Below are 21,534 nucleotides of genomic sequence, written 5' to 3' on the forward strand. Positions count from 1 at the left end.
AAATACCAGTTCAATACAAATTTCAGATACGATGCAAATCAGCTTGATGTAGAGTGGGATAAAAATTGAATAGACGAAATTAAGAATGCCCATAAGTTCCTGAACTTTACTATGATGGTAAAATCATTGTGCTGGCTTTGTTTTATGGCTTTGTTTTTAATTTCTTAAAATGATCCCTCTTTTCAGATTGCAAATAATAATCTATTTCCTGATCCATTGCTGAAGCCAAGTGATCCATGTCAGAAGTACTGCCAGGTCAGATGCCCTTTTCACCTACTTTTTTGAACAGAGTTCCTTAATACCTTTCTCTCCTGCTGGCCCATAACTTTTCTCCTATGAATTAAATAAACATGTTTCTCTCCCTCCCTCCCTCCCTCCCTCCCTTCCTGTATATGTATTTCTTTTTTAAATCAGCCAGTCTTTCAGAACTGCGCAGTGCCAGTGCAAGCATCATGCTTCCAGTTTCTAGTTCACATGTACGTATTCATTACCAGTCTGTGATACTTTTATCATCCTGACCTTTCTTAGGCCTCAAATAGGTCCTGTGTGGCTGCACTATTGTTAGCCATTTCATGATATCACAGCTAACTCTGAGTTCTGGATTAATTAAAAATCACAAATGGTTGGGCAGAACATATTTGCTGGGGAATGGAAAGGCACCTCCTTCCCGTATGATTTCCGCTATCTCTGAACAAACTCCCCTCCCGACTCCCTTGTTAGTGTTATGAGTAGAGATGGGGGTGTTCATATTCATATACGAATATCCCTGCACAGATGGAAATAATTAGGGTGCGGCCCACTCATGATTTCACCGCTGCCACCGGCTCCACAGAGGCTTCCTGTCATGGCTAATCCGACCTGGTGGAGAGGCTTGTCATCCCGCCTCCTGCCAGGAGTGGCTAATCTATTGTGGACAGCGGCGCAATAGGAAGGTTTGACAAACTCGCGTCAGCGGCGAAATCATGAATGGACAGTGATTTCCACCTGTGCGCTTTTTCCACCTGTGTGAGGATATTCAAATACGAATACCCCCATCTCTAGTTATGAGGCAGAATGGATTTAGGAACCCTATGCTTGTCTCTTCAAGCTCTAAAAATATAGTATTTAGTGACCATAAACCAGGGATGGAGAATTTATGACTTTCAAGATGTGTTTTAGATTTTGACTTTCAGAAGCATCAGCCAAACTAGGGATTATCGGTTTTGTAGTCAAGAAAATTAGATTCCTAGTGTAATGTAGTGGATAGAGGACTCTGGAGAACAGGTTCAAACCCCTGCTCAGCCATGGAAACTCATTAGGGGAGTAGAACTGGTAAAAAAAGAATCTTAAATATCTCACTTATCTTGAAAGCCCTATTTAGGGTCACTATAAGTTGATTCGGACTTCACAGCACAGAACACATACAACACACCGTCCAGAATGTTAGATGGGCTAGCAGTTTTCCCACTCATGTCTATAAAACTGGTGTGGTATACAGTACCAGCTGATACTGTATCTCTAGTGCTTGGTTCCATGAGGCCCCGCAGATACTGAAAACTGCAGATAATAACTCAAAACGTCTCTCTCTCTCTCTCTCTCTCTCTCTCTCTCTCTCTCTCTCTCTCTCTCTCTCTGTGTGTGTGTGTGTGTGTGTGTGTGTGTGTATACACATACACAGATACAGATACAGACATTGATAAACACTCAAATTTCATTTATATGAAATGATAAAAGGAAAAAAAAAACAAAAGAAACGTGTTCACGTGCATTACCAGAACTGGCCACTAGAGGGTGCCAGGGACCATGCGGCATATTCCTCACTAACAGGTATTCATAGCACAGTCTCTGGCTACATCTGGTCTCGTTTTGGTAATACATGCAAAAATATTTTTTCCTGGATCGTTTTCTTTTAATATTTTTTAATATTTTCACACCATGGTGCAGTGAAACCCCAGATACTGATCCCACAGATATGGAACGACTACTGTACTAGCCAAGAATGGAAACACCTAATTTAAGTTTCACATTTTTTATCAACTTTTATTATCATCTTCCATAATCCACTGATTTTCTTCTTCCGTGTTTCCATATGGGATAATAGTATTGGTTTGCCTTCTAGGGCTGTTTTCTCCATAACCCATTGTGCTTGTGAAGGCACTGAGTAAAATGCTGTATGAATACTAAGGTTTATGATGATTAATCAGTCCATGGGCAGTATAATGCAAGACCTACATTATTTTATTCTCTAATATCTTTCATAGTTAGGGAACTTTGAGCAGCATTTGCTCACCTTTAAAAACACTGGTATTCCTAAGGCCTTGGCAGATACATCTGCCTGCATCTCAAAGGATGGCTTTTTAGGCCAAGAATACTTCATGAACAGAAACAAACGGCTAAAAGATATGATGCTGGAAGATGAGCCCCTCAGGTCAGAAGGCGTCCAACATGTTAATGAGGAAGAGCGGAGGACAAGTACAAGTAGCTCCAGAGCTAATGAAGTGGTTGGGCCAAAGCCGAAAGGTCACTCAGCTGTGGACGTGCCTGGAAGTGAAAGGAAAGTCCGATGTTGCAAAGAAAAATATTGCATAGGAACCTGGAATGCAAGATCTATGAACCTTGGTAAGCTGGATGTGGCCAAACAGGAGATGGCAAGAATAAACATTGACATCCTGGGCGTCAGTGAACTAAAATGGACAGGAATGGGTGAATTCAATTCAGACAATTATCATATCTACTACTGGGGGCAAGAATCCCATAGAAGGAATGGGGTAGCCTTCATAGTCAGCAAAAGAGTGGGAAAAGCTGTAATGGGATATAATCTCAAAAATGATAGAATGATTTCAATATGAATCCAAGACAGACCTTTCAACATCACAATAATCCAAGTTTATGCACCAACCACCAAGGCTAAAGGAGACTGAAATTGACCAATTTTATGAAGATTTACAACACTTTCTAGAACTGACCCCAAAGAAATATGTTCTTTTCATTATAGGGGATTGTAATGCTAAAGTAGGAAGCCAAGAGATAAAAGGAACAACAGGAAAGTTTGGCCTTGGAGTTCAAAACGAACCAGGGCAAAGGCTAATAGAGTTCTGTCAAGAGAACAAGCTGGTCATCACAAACACTCTTTTCCAACAACACAAGAGGCGACTCTACACATGGAAATCACCAGATGGGCAACATCGAAATCAGATTGACTATATTCTCTGCAGCTAAAGATGGAGAAGCTCTATACAGTCAGCAAAAACAAGACCTGGAGTTGATTGTGGCTCTGATCATCAGCTTCTCATAGCAAAATTCAGTCTTAAACTGAAGATAGTAGAAAAAACCACTGGGCTAGTCAGGTATAATGTAAACCAAATCCCTTATGAATACACAGTGGAAGTGAAGAACAGATTTAAGGAACTAGATTTGGTGGACAGAGTGTCTGAAGAACTTTGGATAGAGGCTCATAACATTGTACAGGAGGCAGCAACAAAGAGCATCCCAAAGAAAAGGAAATGCAAGAAAGCAAAGTAGCTGTCCAACAAGGCCTTAGAAATAGCAGAGAAGAGAAAACCAAATGCAAGGGAGATAGGGAAAGTTACAGAAAATTGAACACAGACTTCCAAAGAATAGCAAGGAGAGACAAGAGAGCCTTCTTAAATGAACAATGCAAAGAAATAGAGGAAATAATAGAAAGGGAAAAATCAGAGATCTGTTCAGGAAAATTGGAGATATTAAAGGAAAATTTTGTGCAAAGATGGACATGATAAAGGAGAAAATGGGAGGGACCTAACAGAATACATCATGGAAGTCCGGACTGGAGGAATCCCAAGCCGGAATCAAGATTGTCGGAAGAAATATCAACCTCTGATATGCTGATGGCACCACTCTGATGGCAGGAAGTGAGGAGGACTTAAAGAACCTCGTAATGAGGGTGAAAGAGGAGAGTGCAAAAAAAAAAAAAACACGGTCTGAAGCTCAACATCAAAAAAACCAAGATCATGGCCACTGGTCCCATCCCCTCCTTCCTGACAAATAGAAAGGGAAGATATGGAGGCAGTGACAGATTTTATTTTCTTGGGCTCCATGATCACTGCAGATGGTGACAGCAGCCACAAAATTAAAAGACGCCTGCTTCTTGGGAGAAAACCTCGACAGCATCTTAAAAAGCAGAGACATCACCTTGCCAACAAAAGTCTGCATAGTCAAAGCTATGGTTTTTCCTGTAGCTATGTATGGAAGTGAAAGCTGGACCCTAAAGAAAGCAGACCGCCAAAGAATTGATGCTTTTGAACTGTCTTTCTGGATCATTTCTAAGTGATCCACTGAACTTCCACTGCATCTCAATTAGAAGCAAGAATGGTGTAGAACAGGCACTGTCTCCTAACATTTATTTTAAAATATAGTTTTGGATTACGCCGGATGCATAGTTTGATCAGATAGTGTTGATTTTACAAGCACTCTGGCTTAGATTTTGCCTGATTCATTGTCCTTTTTAAAAAAAGTAAGACTTCTTTTTCTTCCACTTATAGCTTTCATTTTTATTTGAGAAGTCATTCATTCCTTTACTTCTTAATGTCATAATTCAGAAATCTCACTCACTGCACTTGCCATGATGGAAGAGAAGAGTGGATTTAGTGGGTAGAAATTGATCCCAACGTCAGGCTTATTGTGAAAGGGACAAGCAAGAAAGACTTTCCTGACCTACTTTGGAACGCTAGGACAAACAGAAAGCCCTTCTCCTTGTAAGAGTGGACTTCTATCTTTATGGGTGACACTAGCCAAAATTTTATCAGTATTCAGTACCTGGTGCTTATGGTCATACACATGACATGGGCATGAAACAGAGACCTGGCCATCAAAACATCTTGCATCTGGAAGAAACACACTTCAGTGGTACCCATCGTCAATGGAGCTATGGGAACAATATCAAGAAATTTCATACAGTACTATAAGCAGTTACAGATCTCAGAAATCACACCATCAGAGCTACAAAAAAATGGCAATATTAGGAACAACATACATACTGTGTTACTATTTAACAGATACTTAGGTTTTTGGTTAAAACTTGTGTCCGTTATATAATACCAGTCAATGTTTTTATAATTTTGACTGTGGCTGGAGTTTTTTAAATAATATGGCAAAATTAGTATACTGGTCATTATGCAAAAAATGTAACCTGTCAGCCCTCAAAATTACTCATGGGAACATCAGGTAGAGAAGGTGTCAGAAAATGATGACATCAAGATCTTGTGGGATTTCCGGATCCAAACTGATAGACACTTTGAACATAACACACAAGAAATAGTACCAATAAAACAAAGAAATGTCTGGATCATTGACATTGCAATTCCAGAGAATGCCAGGGTTGAAAAAACTAACAAAGTACAGAGACCTGGCAATCAAAACATTTCGCTTGTGAATGAAGTGCACTTCAGTGGTCCCAGTAGTCATTGGGGCTTTGGGAACAATATCAAGAAATTCCACACGGTATTATAAACAGTTGCAGATCTCAGAAATCACACCATCAGAGCTACAAAAAACATCAATATTAGGAACAGCATAAATACCACATCAATATTTAACAGATTTAAGTTTTTGATAAAAACTACTTGTATCTTATGTAATACTAGTCAATGTTTTCATAAATTTGACTGTGCTTGATGTATAATAATAATAATAATAATAATAATAATAATAATAATAATAATAATAATAATAATAATAATAATAATAATAATAATAATAATAATAATAATAATAATAATGGAATGTCACCCTACATTATAAGCTGTTGCAGACCTCAGAAATAACACTATCAGAGCTACAAAAATAGCAATATTAGGAGCAGCATACATACATATAATAATTCTGACTTATGACAACTCTTTTCAGGGTTTTCTAGGTAGAGAATACTCAGAAGTGGTTTACCATTCCCTTCTTCTGGGGATGCCCTGGGACTGTGCAGCTTGTCCAGAGTCACATAAGCTTGGCTCTTTGTGGATGCAGAGTGAGGAATTGAACTCCCAACCGATGGCTCTGCAGCCAGATACCTAACTCACTGAGCTTCTTCTGGGGGTGTCCTGGGACTGTGCAGCTTGTTCAAGACTATAAAGGGTGGCTGTTTCCCCCAGATGCCCAGTGTTCCAGTACAGTTTTCTGGTTTCATTTTCTAAAACTGGAGATGACTGGAATTTATGATATGGAGGAAAGATATAAATAAAGCAAACAAACAAACAAATAAAAATGAGTAATCCACAAGATTACTCCATCAAAAATTAATTGATTGGTTGGTTGATTGATTTTTCTCTTCTTTAATATTTTGGCTGCTAGATCCTAGATGATCAGTATTTTTGCCTCCATATATAGCAGAGCTTCAGAACATTTTAGCTGCTTTAGGATTTATATTTTAACACGTTCGTTCGTTCATTTAGTCGTGTCCAACTCTTCGTGACCCCATGGACCAGAGCACGCCAGGCCCTCCTATCTTCCACTGCCTCCTGGAGTTGGGTCAGATTCATGTTGGTTGCTTCAGTGACACTGTCCAACCATCTCATCCTCTGTCGTCCCCTTCTCCTCTTGCCCTCACACTTGCAAATCTGCAAATCTGACTGTTACACCATGTGCCTGTCCCTGGTTTTGCAGTTTTGGACCCAGTGAGCTGTGAGCTTGCTCAATATTGTTCTCAGTTAGCGTCCGGTCTGGGCAGTTATTGTTAAGTTGATGATATATTTTTGTTTCAATACTAGTTTCACCTTCCTGCTCTGAATACTACAAAAATGTACATTTTGGCTTGTCTTAAATCCTTGTCATATCCTGCAAATGTGTTAATTTTTCTTCTTGTGCAGTGCTCATTTCTGGAGTCTCATTACTGCTTTTTTTGTACTTTCAAACCTTTCTGTTAGTTTGCTTTCTGTTGGAGTTGAAGCTTCAGCCAGATCACTTTCCAGCTCCTATGTTAATTTTTGTAATAACTCTTTTATGCCTACATCTGCCCTGGTCTCCTCTTTACTCTTCTCCTATACTGTTGCAATTTGTCTCTGGAGCCATTTCATCTGTTGCTTCACAGACTAGGCTGTTTTTAAGCAACAACAATGATTTTGCTTTAAAATGTGGCAAATTCCTTGTTGGCTGCTCTGTTTGTTACCTCTTTTATTCTTGTTTTTAATGCTTACTTTTTGCTGATTTCTTTAGTGGTCTCAAATGCTCCTTTTAGCGGATAATCAGCAGAACAATCTATTTGTGTTTGGATAGCAGCAAACCACAGTTCTGCCCAAGGATCATTCTTGATCTCCTTCTAAGCATCTTTGGAGAGGGGACAACACTGTATTGAGACTGTTTCCACATAGACTTCAATGGCGTAGGTGCTACTAAATTTTAATGTAGCAAGTCAGTTATGGAGATAGGCAGAAGGTCTACTGGCAGGATTCTGAGTGATTTGCAAGAGATTGACAATAGTTTTTGACCTTGGTTTATAACAATGGTAATTTTTTAAAAAACCTGCCTGCATCCCAGGTTAGGTTGCTGAACAAGCATGCTTGGGAGAAAGCAAAAGGGGGTTGATGGACTTGTGAGTGGCTCCAGGTCATTGGACACAAAATCCTGGACTGAGCATGTACACAGGAGTACTGTGTCTCTTAATTCTTAGTGCATGCTCTCCTGTCTGACCCATTTGGCTACTGCAAACAATTATTCCATCTCTGGATCTTAATAAAATAAACAGACAGACAGACAGACAGACAGACAGACAGACAGACAGACAGACAGACAGATCCATCCATAAATAAATAAATAATTGATCCCATGAGCTTGAAGGTTCGCCATCCTTTTCCTCCACTTATACTTCGGTTATGAAGATATAGCTCACATCTTCAGGTGTAGGCATAAGCATTTGCCATATATTCTTACCTTTTTCATTTGCTGTCTGAACGATGATTTGTTAAAATATAGATGACAGATATATATGATATGTTAGTCTCTTAAGTGTGGAAGGACACAATACTCTGCCATTACTTATTCATACAGTAGTAGCTTGGAATTTATAGATGCTTGAATAATTGCAACCATCAACTATGTAAGGCACATCAGACAGTGAAGTATTTTTCCCTTAGCTTTTGTCTCTGCTGTGTTGTGCAAATCTTCTCTAACAGAAGGCTATTATCTGTGGATCAACAGTTGACAAGAAACAGACTGCTTTTTCAGCTGGACATGTTCTTTCAGTCCTGCCTCTGTTTTATTAGGCATTTTTGTAATTATATATGTATCTAGATACAGTAGACAGAACCCAGCAAATTAATCAGTATTGTACTTGGCATGGCACTGTAGGCACAAGGAAATGTTTTTTTGTTGTAAACAAACAAGAAAGATGGGCATGTATCTAGTGTATATTTTCAGATATTAGAGAACATTCAGGTAGGACAGCATTTGTTCTGGATTCGTGGCACTGTGTATGGAGAGAGCCATGTCTCCTTTTTGCATGTTCTTTTTTTGCTATTGCAGCTGCTGTTCAAAGTGCTAGATGCTGTGTACTCAGAGTATGAAGAGTCTTCTTTTTCTCTAGTATCTGATCTGTTCCAAAATAATTAGGCTACTGATTTAGTGGCATCTTCTGCTTTCATACCTGAAGTGGGCATAAAAAATGCAACCAGGATCCAACCTGGAGGCAGGGAAATAGTGTTCCTACAGTAAACTGGTGTGGAAAGCTCTGGATGTTGTGATATGGCAACAGCTCTTAGATAAGATGGCTTTACAAGGGTATTAGGTAAATTTATAGTGGATGAATCTATTAAGGGCTGTTCCCCATGGATGCCAAACAGAACCTGCCATGTTCAAGGAGAATAGACAGTAAATAACAGCTAGCTGGGGGCAAATAATGGGAGGAGGCTGTTGCTTCTGGGCTTCCCAAGTATGCCTCTTGGCTACTCTGGAGAACAGAATGTTTGACTCTGTAGACTCTTGAATGAGAAAGACCATTAGTCCCAAAAGGAAATACCTTTTTTTTTTTTTTGCTTCATGACCTTAGACCCAGTTAGCAGGATGCCCATGTGTGGATAAGGCTTAAAAAGAAGGACAAGACAGTGTCCTTGTGTCAGGCAGCCTAAGACTCCCAGCCTCAATCTCTAGCTGTGGGGGAGTACAACCAGAATCTGGGGGACTCTGGGAGCAGCTTAGCAGTTTGGGGCTGTCTTCCTGATGTTGTGGAGCACACACATACCAGACCTTCAAGAGCATATTTTTAGAGCTTAGAGCATTAATGTTGTTTCAACAAAAAGTAATTCATTTCAGTTAAACTAGTTGAATGTAAAAGAGGGGAAGTAACCAGATGTTCAGAATCAGATTACTGATGTGTAGCGTTTTTTATCAGTCAGAAATTTAAAAATGCCCCCAAATATCTCCAAAATAACATTTTAGAACAAGAAGTGTTAATGATTGTTGTAGGTTTCTCAGGCTGTTTGGCCGTGTTCTGGAGGTTTTTCTTCTTAATGTTTCACCAGTCTCTGTGGCCAGCATCTTCAGAGGACAGGAGTTAGAACTGGTTAGAACCTATAAGAGTCATCGGATCCCGGCCATGAAAGCCTTAGAGAACACAATAAGTGTTAATAATTGCTATGAGAATGTTACAGTGTTAGCAGAGTTGCCCTTATAAGGCTTAAACATAGCAACAGAAGCACCTATTGTTTGTCTTAAAATAAAAAAAGGGAAATGTGAGAAATAACATGGTTACTTCTAATGTGTTACTACCAAACTCTATAGGTACCATGAAACAGAGATTTATAAATATTAAAACCCCTTATAATTCCTTTAATTCTGCACAAAGCTGCTGTTGCTGCTTTTTAAAGCTTCTGGGTATGCATATGTATGTAGTTTCCCAGTGGTATTTTCAGTGACACCAGCTGATAACGATGCAAAGAATATCTCATGAGTATTTCTGCTTCTTCCGTAGTTGACTCCGGTGTGGAAACGTTGGCAGGGTTTATGGCAAGCAACAGCTCAACAGATATTGTCAATAGGAACAGTCCTGCTACTCCACCCAACACACTTCATCTGCGCTCGTCCCACAATGAGCTGCTGAATGCTGAAATCAGGCACACAGAGGTCAAGAACAGCACCCCTCCGAAGTGTCGGAAAAAATATGCACTGACAAACATTCAGACAGCAATGGGTCTTTCAGATCCTGCTGCACAACCTCTCTTGGGGAACAATTCCTCCAACATCAAGCTGGTAAAGAATGGAGAGAACCAGCTTAGGAAAGCAGCTGAGCAGGGGCACCAGGATCCTAATAAAAACCTGACTGCTCCTACCACTGCTTCAAGCATAAACATAACTTCTGAGAAGTTGGAGGGGAAAGAGCCAAACCAACAAGATTCCTCAGCCAGTGAAATCCTGCCCACTCAGCGCAGGAAAACCAAGAGCTTCCTAAATTATTATGCAGATCTGGAGACATCAGCAAGGGATGTTGATCAGAATTATGGGAACAGCCAAATGGCAGGGGAGGAGAAACTGTCCTCACAGCAATGCAACAGCCAGGCATCCATGGTGATTGTCAATGGGGATGCCCTGCAACCGAAGCAAAACAAGCCAACCACTCCGGAAGATTGTGAGGTAGCGACTATATCATCAAGCCCAGAAACAAAAAAGGATCATCCTAAAACTGGTGCAAAAACAGACTGTGCATTGCATAGGATTCAGAACTTGGCTCCAAGTGATGAAGACTCCAGTTGGACAACATTGTCACAGGAAAGTGCTTCCCCAAGTTCCCCAGATGAAACAGGTATGCATGTGTCATTTATGCATTTATTTAAGCCAAGAAATGTTACATGCTTGAGTAAAGCTTTCATTAATGTGAAGGTTAGATTGACATACCATTTGGCTTCAGATGTTCCAGCTGACATTGCAAAAGTTGAGCTTAACTTTTATAGTGGACATCTGGGACTATAGTAAATAATCTCTGTCATTTTCCTAAAAGTTCACGATTGTTGGTCCTGGTCAGGAAGGAAGGGACACAGAAAACCAGGTTGAGGGGGAGGGAAACATAGAGCACAGCTGATTAGAGAAATGCATAAGAGTATGTCACACTGGAGCATTTTCAGGAAGGTCTTGTGTCTCTTTAATCACCATGTGAGCAGAATTCGACCACCATCAGGTTGAGAAAATACAACTTCACAGCCTTGGGCAGTAAAATTTGTATTGTGCAACACACTGTTCTAAGGCATATAGAAACCACCTAAATACTTTACTCTCGCTAATGTCTCTTCTTCCTTTCCTTACTGAATCACTGGCACATCTTTGAGTTTAGTGATTATATGTCTATGCTTTAAAGAAATACCACTTGTGTGTTCTTTTCATATGTGAAGTAAGTGTAATATTAACAATCACTCTTGCAAACGGAATTCTGGAAAATGAATTGCTTTTTTTGTAGGTACTGTGTGAAGTTGACCTGTTTTGATGAGGTGTTTGATCTCCATATCTTTATTTTCTTCTAAGACTGTAGGTTCATTTTCATTGATTCAAGGCATTTGTCTCTGGGACTTTTGCACAGGTGGATATAATTGATTGATTTTTCCAGTCTATCTTGACTAAATATGGGATTTCAACTATTCAATATGTCTAATTCTGAAGGTTTTGTCTACAGTTCAGGATACTGCATGTGCTTGTGCATGCACATGTATGCAAGAAAAAAGGAGAGCAATTCTGTTTATATATATTTTTTCCTCTTGATGGGAAGTCTGTGGTCACTTGGGGCTTCGTACAATCATAAGAATATTTGTGGAATTCAGGGAGCATATGCTTGACATTCTGCATGTTCACATTCAAAAAGATGCAGTGAAACTGCCCTCCTTTTGAAGCTTCCTCTGTTGAGTTGAACTTTTTGCCAACCTCATTATTATTCCAAGGCTTATAAGACTTTTTCCATAGAGGTGTAGAGTTACCACTGTGTCTCTCTATAGAATTTTGACCAATGGCAGTTTCCAGTTTAATAACCCAAATTCAGGCATATGTGTTTTTCTTCTAATTTTCTTACACACTGATCATATTTGCCACAAGAGTTATGCATACAGGGGCCCTTCACCCCCAGTGTTGGGTTGCAGATGTCTATAAGTCCAACCCAGCGTAAGCAGATTAGACTTCTGAGTGTTCACTTGTTAAGCTTTCTCTACTAACATTTTAATCTCACCTCTGGCTCACATTTATCTTTTCCCTTTGTTTATTCTAATCCCCTCCCACCACAGTTCCAGCAAATCATGCTTTCTGGTGATATTGGAATCACACTGCAAACTATAATGGAAAGGCATTGATTAGACATAAGTTTTATATTCTAGGCTGGAGCCCAATTAATAGTAATAGCAGCGTACAAAAGAAAGGAATTGGAGTGCACAAGGAAAGGAAAGGCATGATCCAGATAACAAAACTGTGGCTTGGCTCTTATGTGAGAGGCAATCTGGAGGTCCTCTGGTGCCTTTTTCCTCTGCTTTGAAGATACGTATCTCTTTCAATGGTATGTGTAAAGATGATGGCCTTTTAGATGTATGGAATGGTGGGTAGAGTATAAAATCCATATTCAAGCCAAATGAATACAAGCTTCCTTTTCCTATAGGTTATAAAGGATGCTATAGCAATGTATGATTTAAAATTCAGGGGCCTTGAGAAGTCCAAAGTACAAGATAGACATCAAGGATATAAAACTGGCCCTCAGGATCCTTTCTGAATTCTTAAACTAAATGGCTACTTTTTGCCTCCTTTGAACACCCCCTCTCCAAAAGAGAATGTTAATTTAATGTCTTCGATTTCAGAGTGGGTTTGGGGAAGCCATAGGTTAAATAAATGGTGAAACAAATGTAATGATTAGAATAAAGAATCTGTATTTCAGTCAACAGAACTGCATAACTGAGCAACATGGGGCCAATTTATACAGTTCTATGGCTTGGTTGCAGCATATGTTTCACACAGCAACTGGGGGGCATCTCTACATAGACAACAGAGAATCTTGTGACACTTAAAAGAGGGCAAGTTTCATTTGGCATAAATTTTCTAGTGTTTAAGGTTCCACAGGATTTTTTTTCTGCTCTGCAACAAACTAACATAACCACCGCCTTGAAAATCTCTACATAGCAAATTGTTGGTGGGAAAGGCTTCTTTCTATATTGGTCAAAAACAGGACTCTCTGTATCATCAGGTAGAAGAAGGCTGCAGCTTAAGTGGACAGACACTGGAAGGGGGGGCAGTACTGGTGTGGTCCTCCCAACCATTCCCACAGATTCCCTGGCCATTCTTCTATAATGCAGGAAGTGTCTCTGGCACTTGCTGACCTGTCCAATTGAGAGAAAGGTCCGTGTGCCAGAGATGAAGTATTGCTTCTTTCTGTGGAATCTGGTGGGGGAGGGAACCATTTTGTCTTTAGCCTTAGGCAGTAAAATGTTTAGATATTATGTTGGCATCGCACCAGTTTCTGCAGCCCTGTAAAGACTCTTCTCGTGTAGCAACTTTGCCATGCACTGATACTCCCACATAGTTGTAAGCAGTATCTGATGGGTATCCTTGTTTTGTCTGGGTTTGATTTTGTAAGTGAAAAAGGCAGGATCAAAATATGGCTTAACCCTCTCTTCTCTGTTCTGCCTCCTCCCACTAACTCAATTTCTCAGTGCTAATGCTTGATTGATATTTCCATTATTTATCACCAGGATAGTCTATTTCTTGACTTCCAGATGTTGTTGGCCGCAGCTCCTATCACCCTCCACCACTGGCTAGGAGCTGCACTCCAGCTATAACCAAGAATTATCAACTATTCCCTAATCCCCCTCTTTTGCCATTCCACCATCACTCTTTTCTTTATTTCTGTATCCACATTCCTCTCCACTTATTCTCCAATCCTTTTTCCATTCCTTCTTTTAACTATTTCACTCCTTCTCTAAGTCCCAGAGGTAGCAGGCAGGCCTTAGCTCAAGCCTCTGTTGCTAAGGCAAAAGAGAAGAGAGAAAATGCAATAATAATTCAGATCATGCTTTTTGAAATGTGTTCTTTAGGTTTCCCCAAAGCTATGAAACAAGACAGTGAAATATGAGTCAATTTGGCCTGATAAATCTATGCTTCAGCATTTTTTTTTTGAAATAGCATAGAATCGCTGCCAAAATTGTCTGCTTGATCTATGTTGCTAAGTGGATACTTAAATCTATAGAAAGAAGAAGAGCTGCTCTTCCTCCCGGTGGAATGGAATCCAGCAACAGTTAGATTACCTAGCAAGTTTAAAGCATTCAGTATGTTTTGAAGTTGTGACAGCGTTCATGTACAAGTTATCTAATTTTAACAGCTTTATACAGAAAGACATCAAAATATGCAAGAAGTTCTTTGTCTCATTTTCTTTCCAAATGAATGTAAATGTTAGAAGAATTAAGAGGCTCCTTAAGAGGAGAGCTAAGGGGATATGTGAGGCCAACAGTGGCACACATGTAAGAGGAAACTGGAGGTGCAAGTGCCCCCGTACAGCAGAGTTGGGGAATCTCAGATCTCACAGATGGTCGTATCCCTTCTGCTTGTTTAATGGTTTCCCAATTTTTCTACGGGCGTATTCACACTCTGAAAAGTAAAATGCCTCCCTTAAGGCATGCCTCTTGGTTGTTGTTGTTATTCACACTCAAGTTAGTTCCAATTTAGAATGATCTTATAAATTAGTCACTTCCGAAAAGTCCTGTGCTCTTCCAGCCCCAAGGCTGTGGCTTCCTTTTATTGAGTTATTGCACCTCTTATTTAAGCCTTCTATTTTCCTGTTGCCATTGTCATTTAATAGCGTTACTCCCTTTCCCAGAGAGTCTTGTCATCTCATGATGTGCCAAAAAGATAGTAGTTTCAGTTTTGTCATTTTATTTTATTTTATTTTATTAAACAGAGTTCAGTCTTGATTTTATCTAGCACACACTTATTTGTTTTTCTGGCAGTCCATGGTATGTAGACAGCTCTCCAGCACCACATTTCAAATTAGTATTTTTTCCCCTGACAGCTTTCTTCAGTGTCCAGCTTCCATATTTGTACATACTAATTAGGAATACAGTGGTGCCTTGATTTACAAACTTAATTGGTTCAGGAAAATGTTCATAACTTGAAATGGTCGTAAGTCGAGGCACCATTTCCCATTGGAATGCATTGAAATGCAATTAATCCATTCCGGCCGAAGAAAAAAATTACTGCAAGACCGATCGGAAACATGATTAATCCCTTCCAGCCGAAGGGGTGTGTGTGTAAAAGAAAAGATAAGCAATCAACCCTGCAAGGCCCATTGCAAATGCAAACAAAACAAAGCAAAAAGCAACCAAGCGTGCAAGACCTAATGCAAATAAAACAAACCAAAAACCAATCAACCATACAAGACCCATTGCAGATGCAAAGATAAAGCAAAAAGCAATCAAGCAGATTGTGCAAGATCAGAAATGGGGGGACCTAAAAAGCAAACTCCCCAAGACACATCAGAAATGGGGGGAATCCAAAAAGCAACCAACACCCCCCAAGACCCATCACAGCACAGAAACATAACCCCTGCAGCTCAAAACCACTCTGCAAAAACACCCAGAACAGTTTTTATACAGCAGAAAACAGCACCTTACCTTACAAGGCAGCCCAAAGCCTCTTGCAGAGACACACACACACACACACACACACACACACTCAGAAGCAAAAGGAGGCAATCCCAAGCCTCCTCCGATACACACTCTCTAACTGCTGGTGCGAAAGAGCTACAAAGAAGCAGCCTCGTCGCCACCTACAGTTAGCAATTTGAATTTTCCACCTTTTTTCCCTGCCTTTTTCTGTTCGTAAGTGGAAGCTCCGGTCGCAAGTAGAAGCAAAATTTGGCAGCCGGAGCTGGTCGTAATTCGAAATGGTCGTAAGTAGGGCCGTTTGTAAGTTGAGGCACCATTGTACCATAGTATAATTATCTTTTGCCTCAGTCTCCCGTGACACATGCTCACATTTGAGAATCTTTTCTAGTTTTTCCATAGCTGCCTTTCCACATTTCAGTCTTCTAATTTTTGATATCATTCTCTGTCTGAATTGATAATTGAACCAAAATATCCAAAATCTCTTTAACAATTTCAAATTATTCATTGTCAACATTAAAGTTTTGTAATTCTTTTGTAGACATGACTGCCAGCATATATTTGCACTATGACATCTGATGGAATAGTTTTACTGATCTTTCATCTCTTCCTGGTGATCAGTTTCTTCCAAGAGTTTCCAAACCAGCTTTTACTTAACTTTCTGAAATTGCAAGTTTCATGTTACAAGATTCTTTTTCAAATAAATTTGGCATCCTTGTAGCTCTTCTTTAAATTGTTCAGTATATTTTGTCTACCTTTTATTTATTATATCCTGCTCAGATGATATGTTTCTCTGTTTATTTTTCAGCACCCTTAATCTAGATCTAAATTTCTTTTTGATTTCTTGGATTTTATGAAAGAGGTCTCTTGTTTTTCAATTGTTGTTCTTTTTTGTTTCTTTGCAGTTCTTATTGCAATATTTCTCTTCATGCTGAAAAGTTGCATTTCTGTTTCTGTCGCCTTTGACTTTAGCTTCTCATCTGTTGTTAACAATATTAAGATTGTCACTAATCCATGTAGGTTTTTCTTTTCGTTTGACTAAAGAATTAACTTATTGCATGCTTCCTTGATAATTTATCTGATTTTAATCCATGTTTCTTCTGGTCATGGCCATCTTGCATAAAAGCTTTAAATTTATTTTTCTTCAGCCTACTGTTAGTAGACCTTTCAGTTAAAATCTTCTCTATCATCAGTCCTACTGAAAGCTTCTCTAAAACTGAATTCAGAATTAAAGTGGATCACCAGACAGTGTATAGAGATGTGTACAAGTTCCTAATCATGTGTGTATTCATTGGAAACATATATTTTCTGAGTCTGTTTGCTTCATATGCTCAATCTATGTATATAAGATAACGGGTTAAACTGCAGAAGCCTCTGTGCTGCAAGGTCAGAAGACCAGCAGTCATAAGCTCCTGTTGCTTGTCCCAGCTCCTGCCAACCTAGCAGTTCGAAAGCATGTAAAGATGCAAGTAGATAAATAGATACCACCCTGGTGGGAAGGTAACGGCGTTCCATGTCTAGTTGTACTGGCCATGTGACCACGTAAACTGTCTTGGACAAATGCTGGCTCTGTGTCTTGGAAACGGGGATGAGCACTATGCCCTAGAGTCGGACAGGACTGGACTAAATGCTAAGGGGAACCTTTACCTTTACCTATAACATTCTTGGTAATAAAATTTCCTTCTTCCTTCTGTTTGGAGTGCTTTGCCAAATAAAAATGTCCCAGATTTTAGTATGCAAGGAAGGATTTCCAGAGTTATTTTAAAAAATAGTAGCCATTTCCTATTCCGTCTTTAAATTAATTTGACTTCTATTCCACAGGGGTGCTTTTTTTTAAAAGCGCGTTTCCCTGGTCATTTTGGCTGACATGGTTCTTGGCATTGCTTAAAGTATTGATTACCAAAAGGGGGAGGGGCTTCCTGATGAGAGCAGCACTCTTCCTAATAAGAGATTTTCACTAAATCAATTTCTACCATTGCTGCAGTGCACCTTCTGGGAGTTGAAGGTTAGGAGCTCCAGGAAGTTCTCGTCCCCCCCCACCCTTTGAAGAATGGATCTTTGCAATATATTTTACTGAACCCTTCCTCCTTTTTTACTTTGTGCCTTTAATGTTTTTAAAAACAGCTAGGAACAAGACATTTTAATGAATTTTTAGAGGCAGCAGGAGGATGTTGGCTTTGGTCTGCAGATGAACTGATTAAATTGTGATGTGATTGATGCCTGTAGGCTGTGGGGTCTCCAAAGCTTGTCACTTTGAACAGAATCAGTCAGGAAATGCTAGAATCTCTGGCAGTCTGGAATTGATTCAGTAGCAAAATGTGTTGTATGCATATACTGCTGTAATTCCTTTACATCAGTCTTGGTTTCTGGCATATCGGGAAAAGGTAGTCATTTATATGGGCAACATGTGGTGTTCCCACTCTGAAATCTATGGGCTGTCAGATGGCCCTTCCTTACTTTCATTCCAAATTCTATTCCTTGTTAGACTAATTAAATAAATGTCATAGACATTGTAGTAGGAATCTCCACCCCATCCCTCATCTGCTTCGCCTGGCAGACCAATCTGGAGGCTTTTCGGAGAGGGAAAACACAAGCGAGTATGAAGCTGTTAGAACATGTGCACAGCAAACTTAGAGGATGCTGGTAGCAGATCAGCTAGTGCTGAACTGTGGAGGAGCAGCTAGCAAATGTAAGTAATGAATGATTGAATCGGTTGCTTTTCCAGCTTGTGTATGCAGCCTGCACGTTTCTGTGTGGAAAAAAGTATTTAGGGTATCGTTGTTGGGGGTGGGGTGGGGTGGGACCGGAGGTTGTACTGTATTCCTGCCTGCTTGTTGCATGCAACTGTAGTCGTTAAGAGTAGAGAGGGCTTAGTGGGTAAAGCTGGGTTAATCCTCACAATAAGGATCTGAGCTCAGCTGTTAGCACCTCAGTGTTGCAGGCAAATCAAGTGATTAAATTGGAAATGATCTCTTGACCTTGAACATTTTCACACAGGTTCTAGAGTCCTTTTTATAAGCATCCTGCTTTTCATTGACACATTAAATCCTCCTTCCAACCCCAAATCTCTACTTGCTTAAAGTCAAAACACAAGCTGGTACACTTTAGACTAATTTTGGAGCTTCAAGGTAAAGCAACTTTTTTGTACAGTACTGTGCAGTTTTGAAGTACTTAGCAATTGGTTGTCAGTGTCTGATTATTTTTTGCCGAATACGTCTGACAGATCACTGGAAATTCTTTTCGGCTCATTTTTCAGAGGAAAGAATGGTTTTGCATTATGGATTAACCACCAAACAGATGAGGGTTAGGACTGTTAAAATAACCTAGAATAGGAAATAACTGGCAGTATATAATGCACCCGACAGAGACTAATTTATGTTATAGTTGTTTTGATAACAGAAGAAATAGTTTAAATATACATCCTGCAAAACAGGGGGACTTGGCTTGGATCATATGTTGGTGTAAGAGACACAGAGTCAGCAGTATGTTGTAAAAGTGGAGAATGTTTTGCAAGATGTTATTTATTATTAATTAGAAAATATCCCCGTGTTCCTTCAGGGTTGGTCAGTTTGTATAATTGCATTGTATGTTACTGTAGGTGCTTGCAGGGTTTGCAGTCTGTCTCCTATAATATCTGCTGAAAGGCAATTGATGAAGAACACTGCCTTGCTTAATTAAATTCCAAAACCATCAACTTTTTTGTTTTGAAAGGAAGAAGAGGAGGCATCTCTTTTCCTTTTAAAAAGAACAGCAGCATTTTTGCTGCTAGATAGACAGAGCTACCTTGGGATATATGGGGCTTTGGGCAGGCACAATAGCTGTTATAACCTCTAAAGAGCCCTGGGAAACTGTATGGGGAACTGCCTGAGCAACAGAGGACATCAATATGCACAGGAGACGTGATGGGGGGTGAGGGCAAATTGCATTGTAACACCTACAGCAAATTGCCCCAGTTAACTTCTTTTCTATCATTTTTGGAATGACAGAAGCCATAAGCCAGTGTTTTCACATTATGGGTTTAAAAGTTGTAACCCTATCAACCAACAGGAAGGTACAATGAGAAACTAAAGTGGATAAATAAATAAATATCCTCATCCCTCTTTCATTGCTTTTGAAGAGGTCGAGTCAATAAAGTAAGATTCTATCTCAGAATATGACATTCATGGTTCATGCTTCAGAGATTCTATTTTCGTTTGCAGGCTACAAGGCTTTACCAAGGAGTAAGACAAATGAATCAGAGTCTCAGCCACAAAGATCTGAAGTGATTTAAGACTTTTGGCTAGAGTTAATTATCATTTAAATTAAACGAATAATATAGCCTTCTATAGGAAGGAGAGGAAGAGTGAAAAAGACAGATCATGATCAGCAATGGGTTTATCAGTGGGCTACTATTTCCTTATTTACACTTGTCAGACGTATTAGATTGGCATTATACTGATTAAAGCTTGACAATAATATGCCCTAAAAGCCAACAATAAATTTTAAAAATCCAAAAGACATACAACAAAAATTCTAAGTATGCAATGTAACCTCAGTTTAAAGAAATACAGTACAAGTTGCTGAAGCTTAAAAGGAACAACCATTTCAGGAAATGAAACTACTATCAATGCCACAAAAACCAAAATAACAGGAATTTAAAAGTTTTGGGTGTTTTTGGTCAGTTGCAGAGAAGGACTTAAAAGAAAATACGTAATTTTTTTGTATGAAAAATGTTTTTAACAAAATGAGCAAAACGTAACATCAGGAACATGAACTAAAATACAAACATAACTCAAAATATATGGGAACTTAAAATGCCTTGAAAGCTGGGAGAAACAAATAGGGTTTAGCTTGGTGCCAAAGGGACAGCAATGAGGGCACCAGGAGGTTTCCCCCAGAGAATCTGTTACATAACTTTAGGAAGTATGGGATGAACAAGCCAGGGCTGCAGACATCACTCAAATGGATAGGAAGCACTGTAGCCCCCTTCTGTGATGAAATACTGTGTTACTCTGAAAATAAGACAGGGTCTTATATTAATTTTTGCTCCAACCCCCCCCCCCTTAGGGCTTATTTTCAGGGAATTTTTTTTCATGTACAACAATCTACATTTATTCAAATACAGTCATGTCATCTTCTTCTGGTTGCTGCACAATGGTGGAGGGTGGGGTTTCACTTAACTGGGGCTTATTTTTGGGCTAGGGCTTGTATTACGAGCATCCTGAAAACTCATACTAGGACTTATTTTCAGGTTACGTTTTATTTTGGGGAAAACAGGGTACCTGGATGCTCTGCAGAGGTTACGCAACTTCAGGATGCTGATCTCTTACATATAATGATATACTGGCTTTGAGGATGCTAGATAGAAGCTTTCCTTTTTTTTCCCAAAGTGTAATTGCATAAATTTGGCTTTTAAAAAGTTTTGAAAGTTAAAAGTCATTTGTTGTAAAAGTTGTCTTTAGAGATTAGAAATGTGATGTTGTTTTGGACTCCAAATCCCAGTATCCCCCAGCAATCATGGCCAGCAATTTGTAGTCTGGAATTTCTTGTTCCAAAATACATTTTCAAAGCTCTGCTCATTGCAAAGATCCCCTCCATATTCATTCCCAATGATGGCTTGTTTCCTTCTTTATAAGGAAACGTTAACAGCGTTACCAATGTTTACATGATTTGTAAAGGGATAATTGTGCCTTTCTTAGCTCCACTTCCATTAACAGCTCACTCATAACTTTGTTACTAACAATATGTAGCTCTATCCTTAAGCAGATATGTTCTGTATGACACTGTTAAGTGTGTGGATGTGGAATCTTTAATGGTCTGGAATAAAATGGGACACGCCCCTATTTATGCATCATTTGTTTGAACCTATGACTTTTTTACACTGGAGGATCAGGATGGGGTGGAGCGTCCGTGTGGTGTGTAGAGAACAGAGTGTCAGACTAGGACTCAGGAGGCCTTTGTTCAGAGCCCTGCTCAGCCATGGAAATGGGGCTTGCAATGGTAA

General features: G+C 39.5%; 1 protein-coding gene across 19 annotated transcripts in view; it reads left to right on the plus strand.

The window, feature by feature from the left end:
- Positions 1 to 21,534, plus strand: part of APBB2 (amyloid beta precursor protein binding family B member 2) — a 216,824-nt gene that overhangs the window by 90,385 nt on the left and 104,905 nt on the right. For 10 of the 19 annotated variants that reach the window (XM_073001177.2, XM_073001178.2, XM_073001185.2 and 7 more), the window contains one exon: positions 9,911 to 10,738. In XM_073001177.2, the coding sequence (XP_072857278.1) occupies positions 9,911 to 10,738 (828 nt within the window). Of the gene's footprint in view, positions 1 to 186; positions 256 to 9,910; positions 10,739 to 21,534 lie in introns of all 19 variants that reach the window. The other 9 variants (XM_078393990.1, XM_073001181.2, XM_078393989.1 and 6 more) reach the window with 1 other exon arrangement.

Source organism: Pogona vitticeps, chromosome 5 (genome assembly GCF_051106095.1).
Source record: "Pogona vitticeps strain Pit_001003342236 chromosome 5, PviZW2.1, whole genome shotgun sequence".
Classification (NCBI taxonomy): Eukaryota; Metazoa; Chordata; class Lepidosauria; order Squamata; family Agamidae; genus Pogona; species Pogona vitticeps.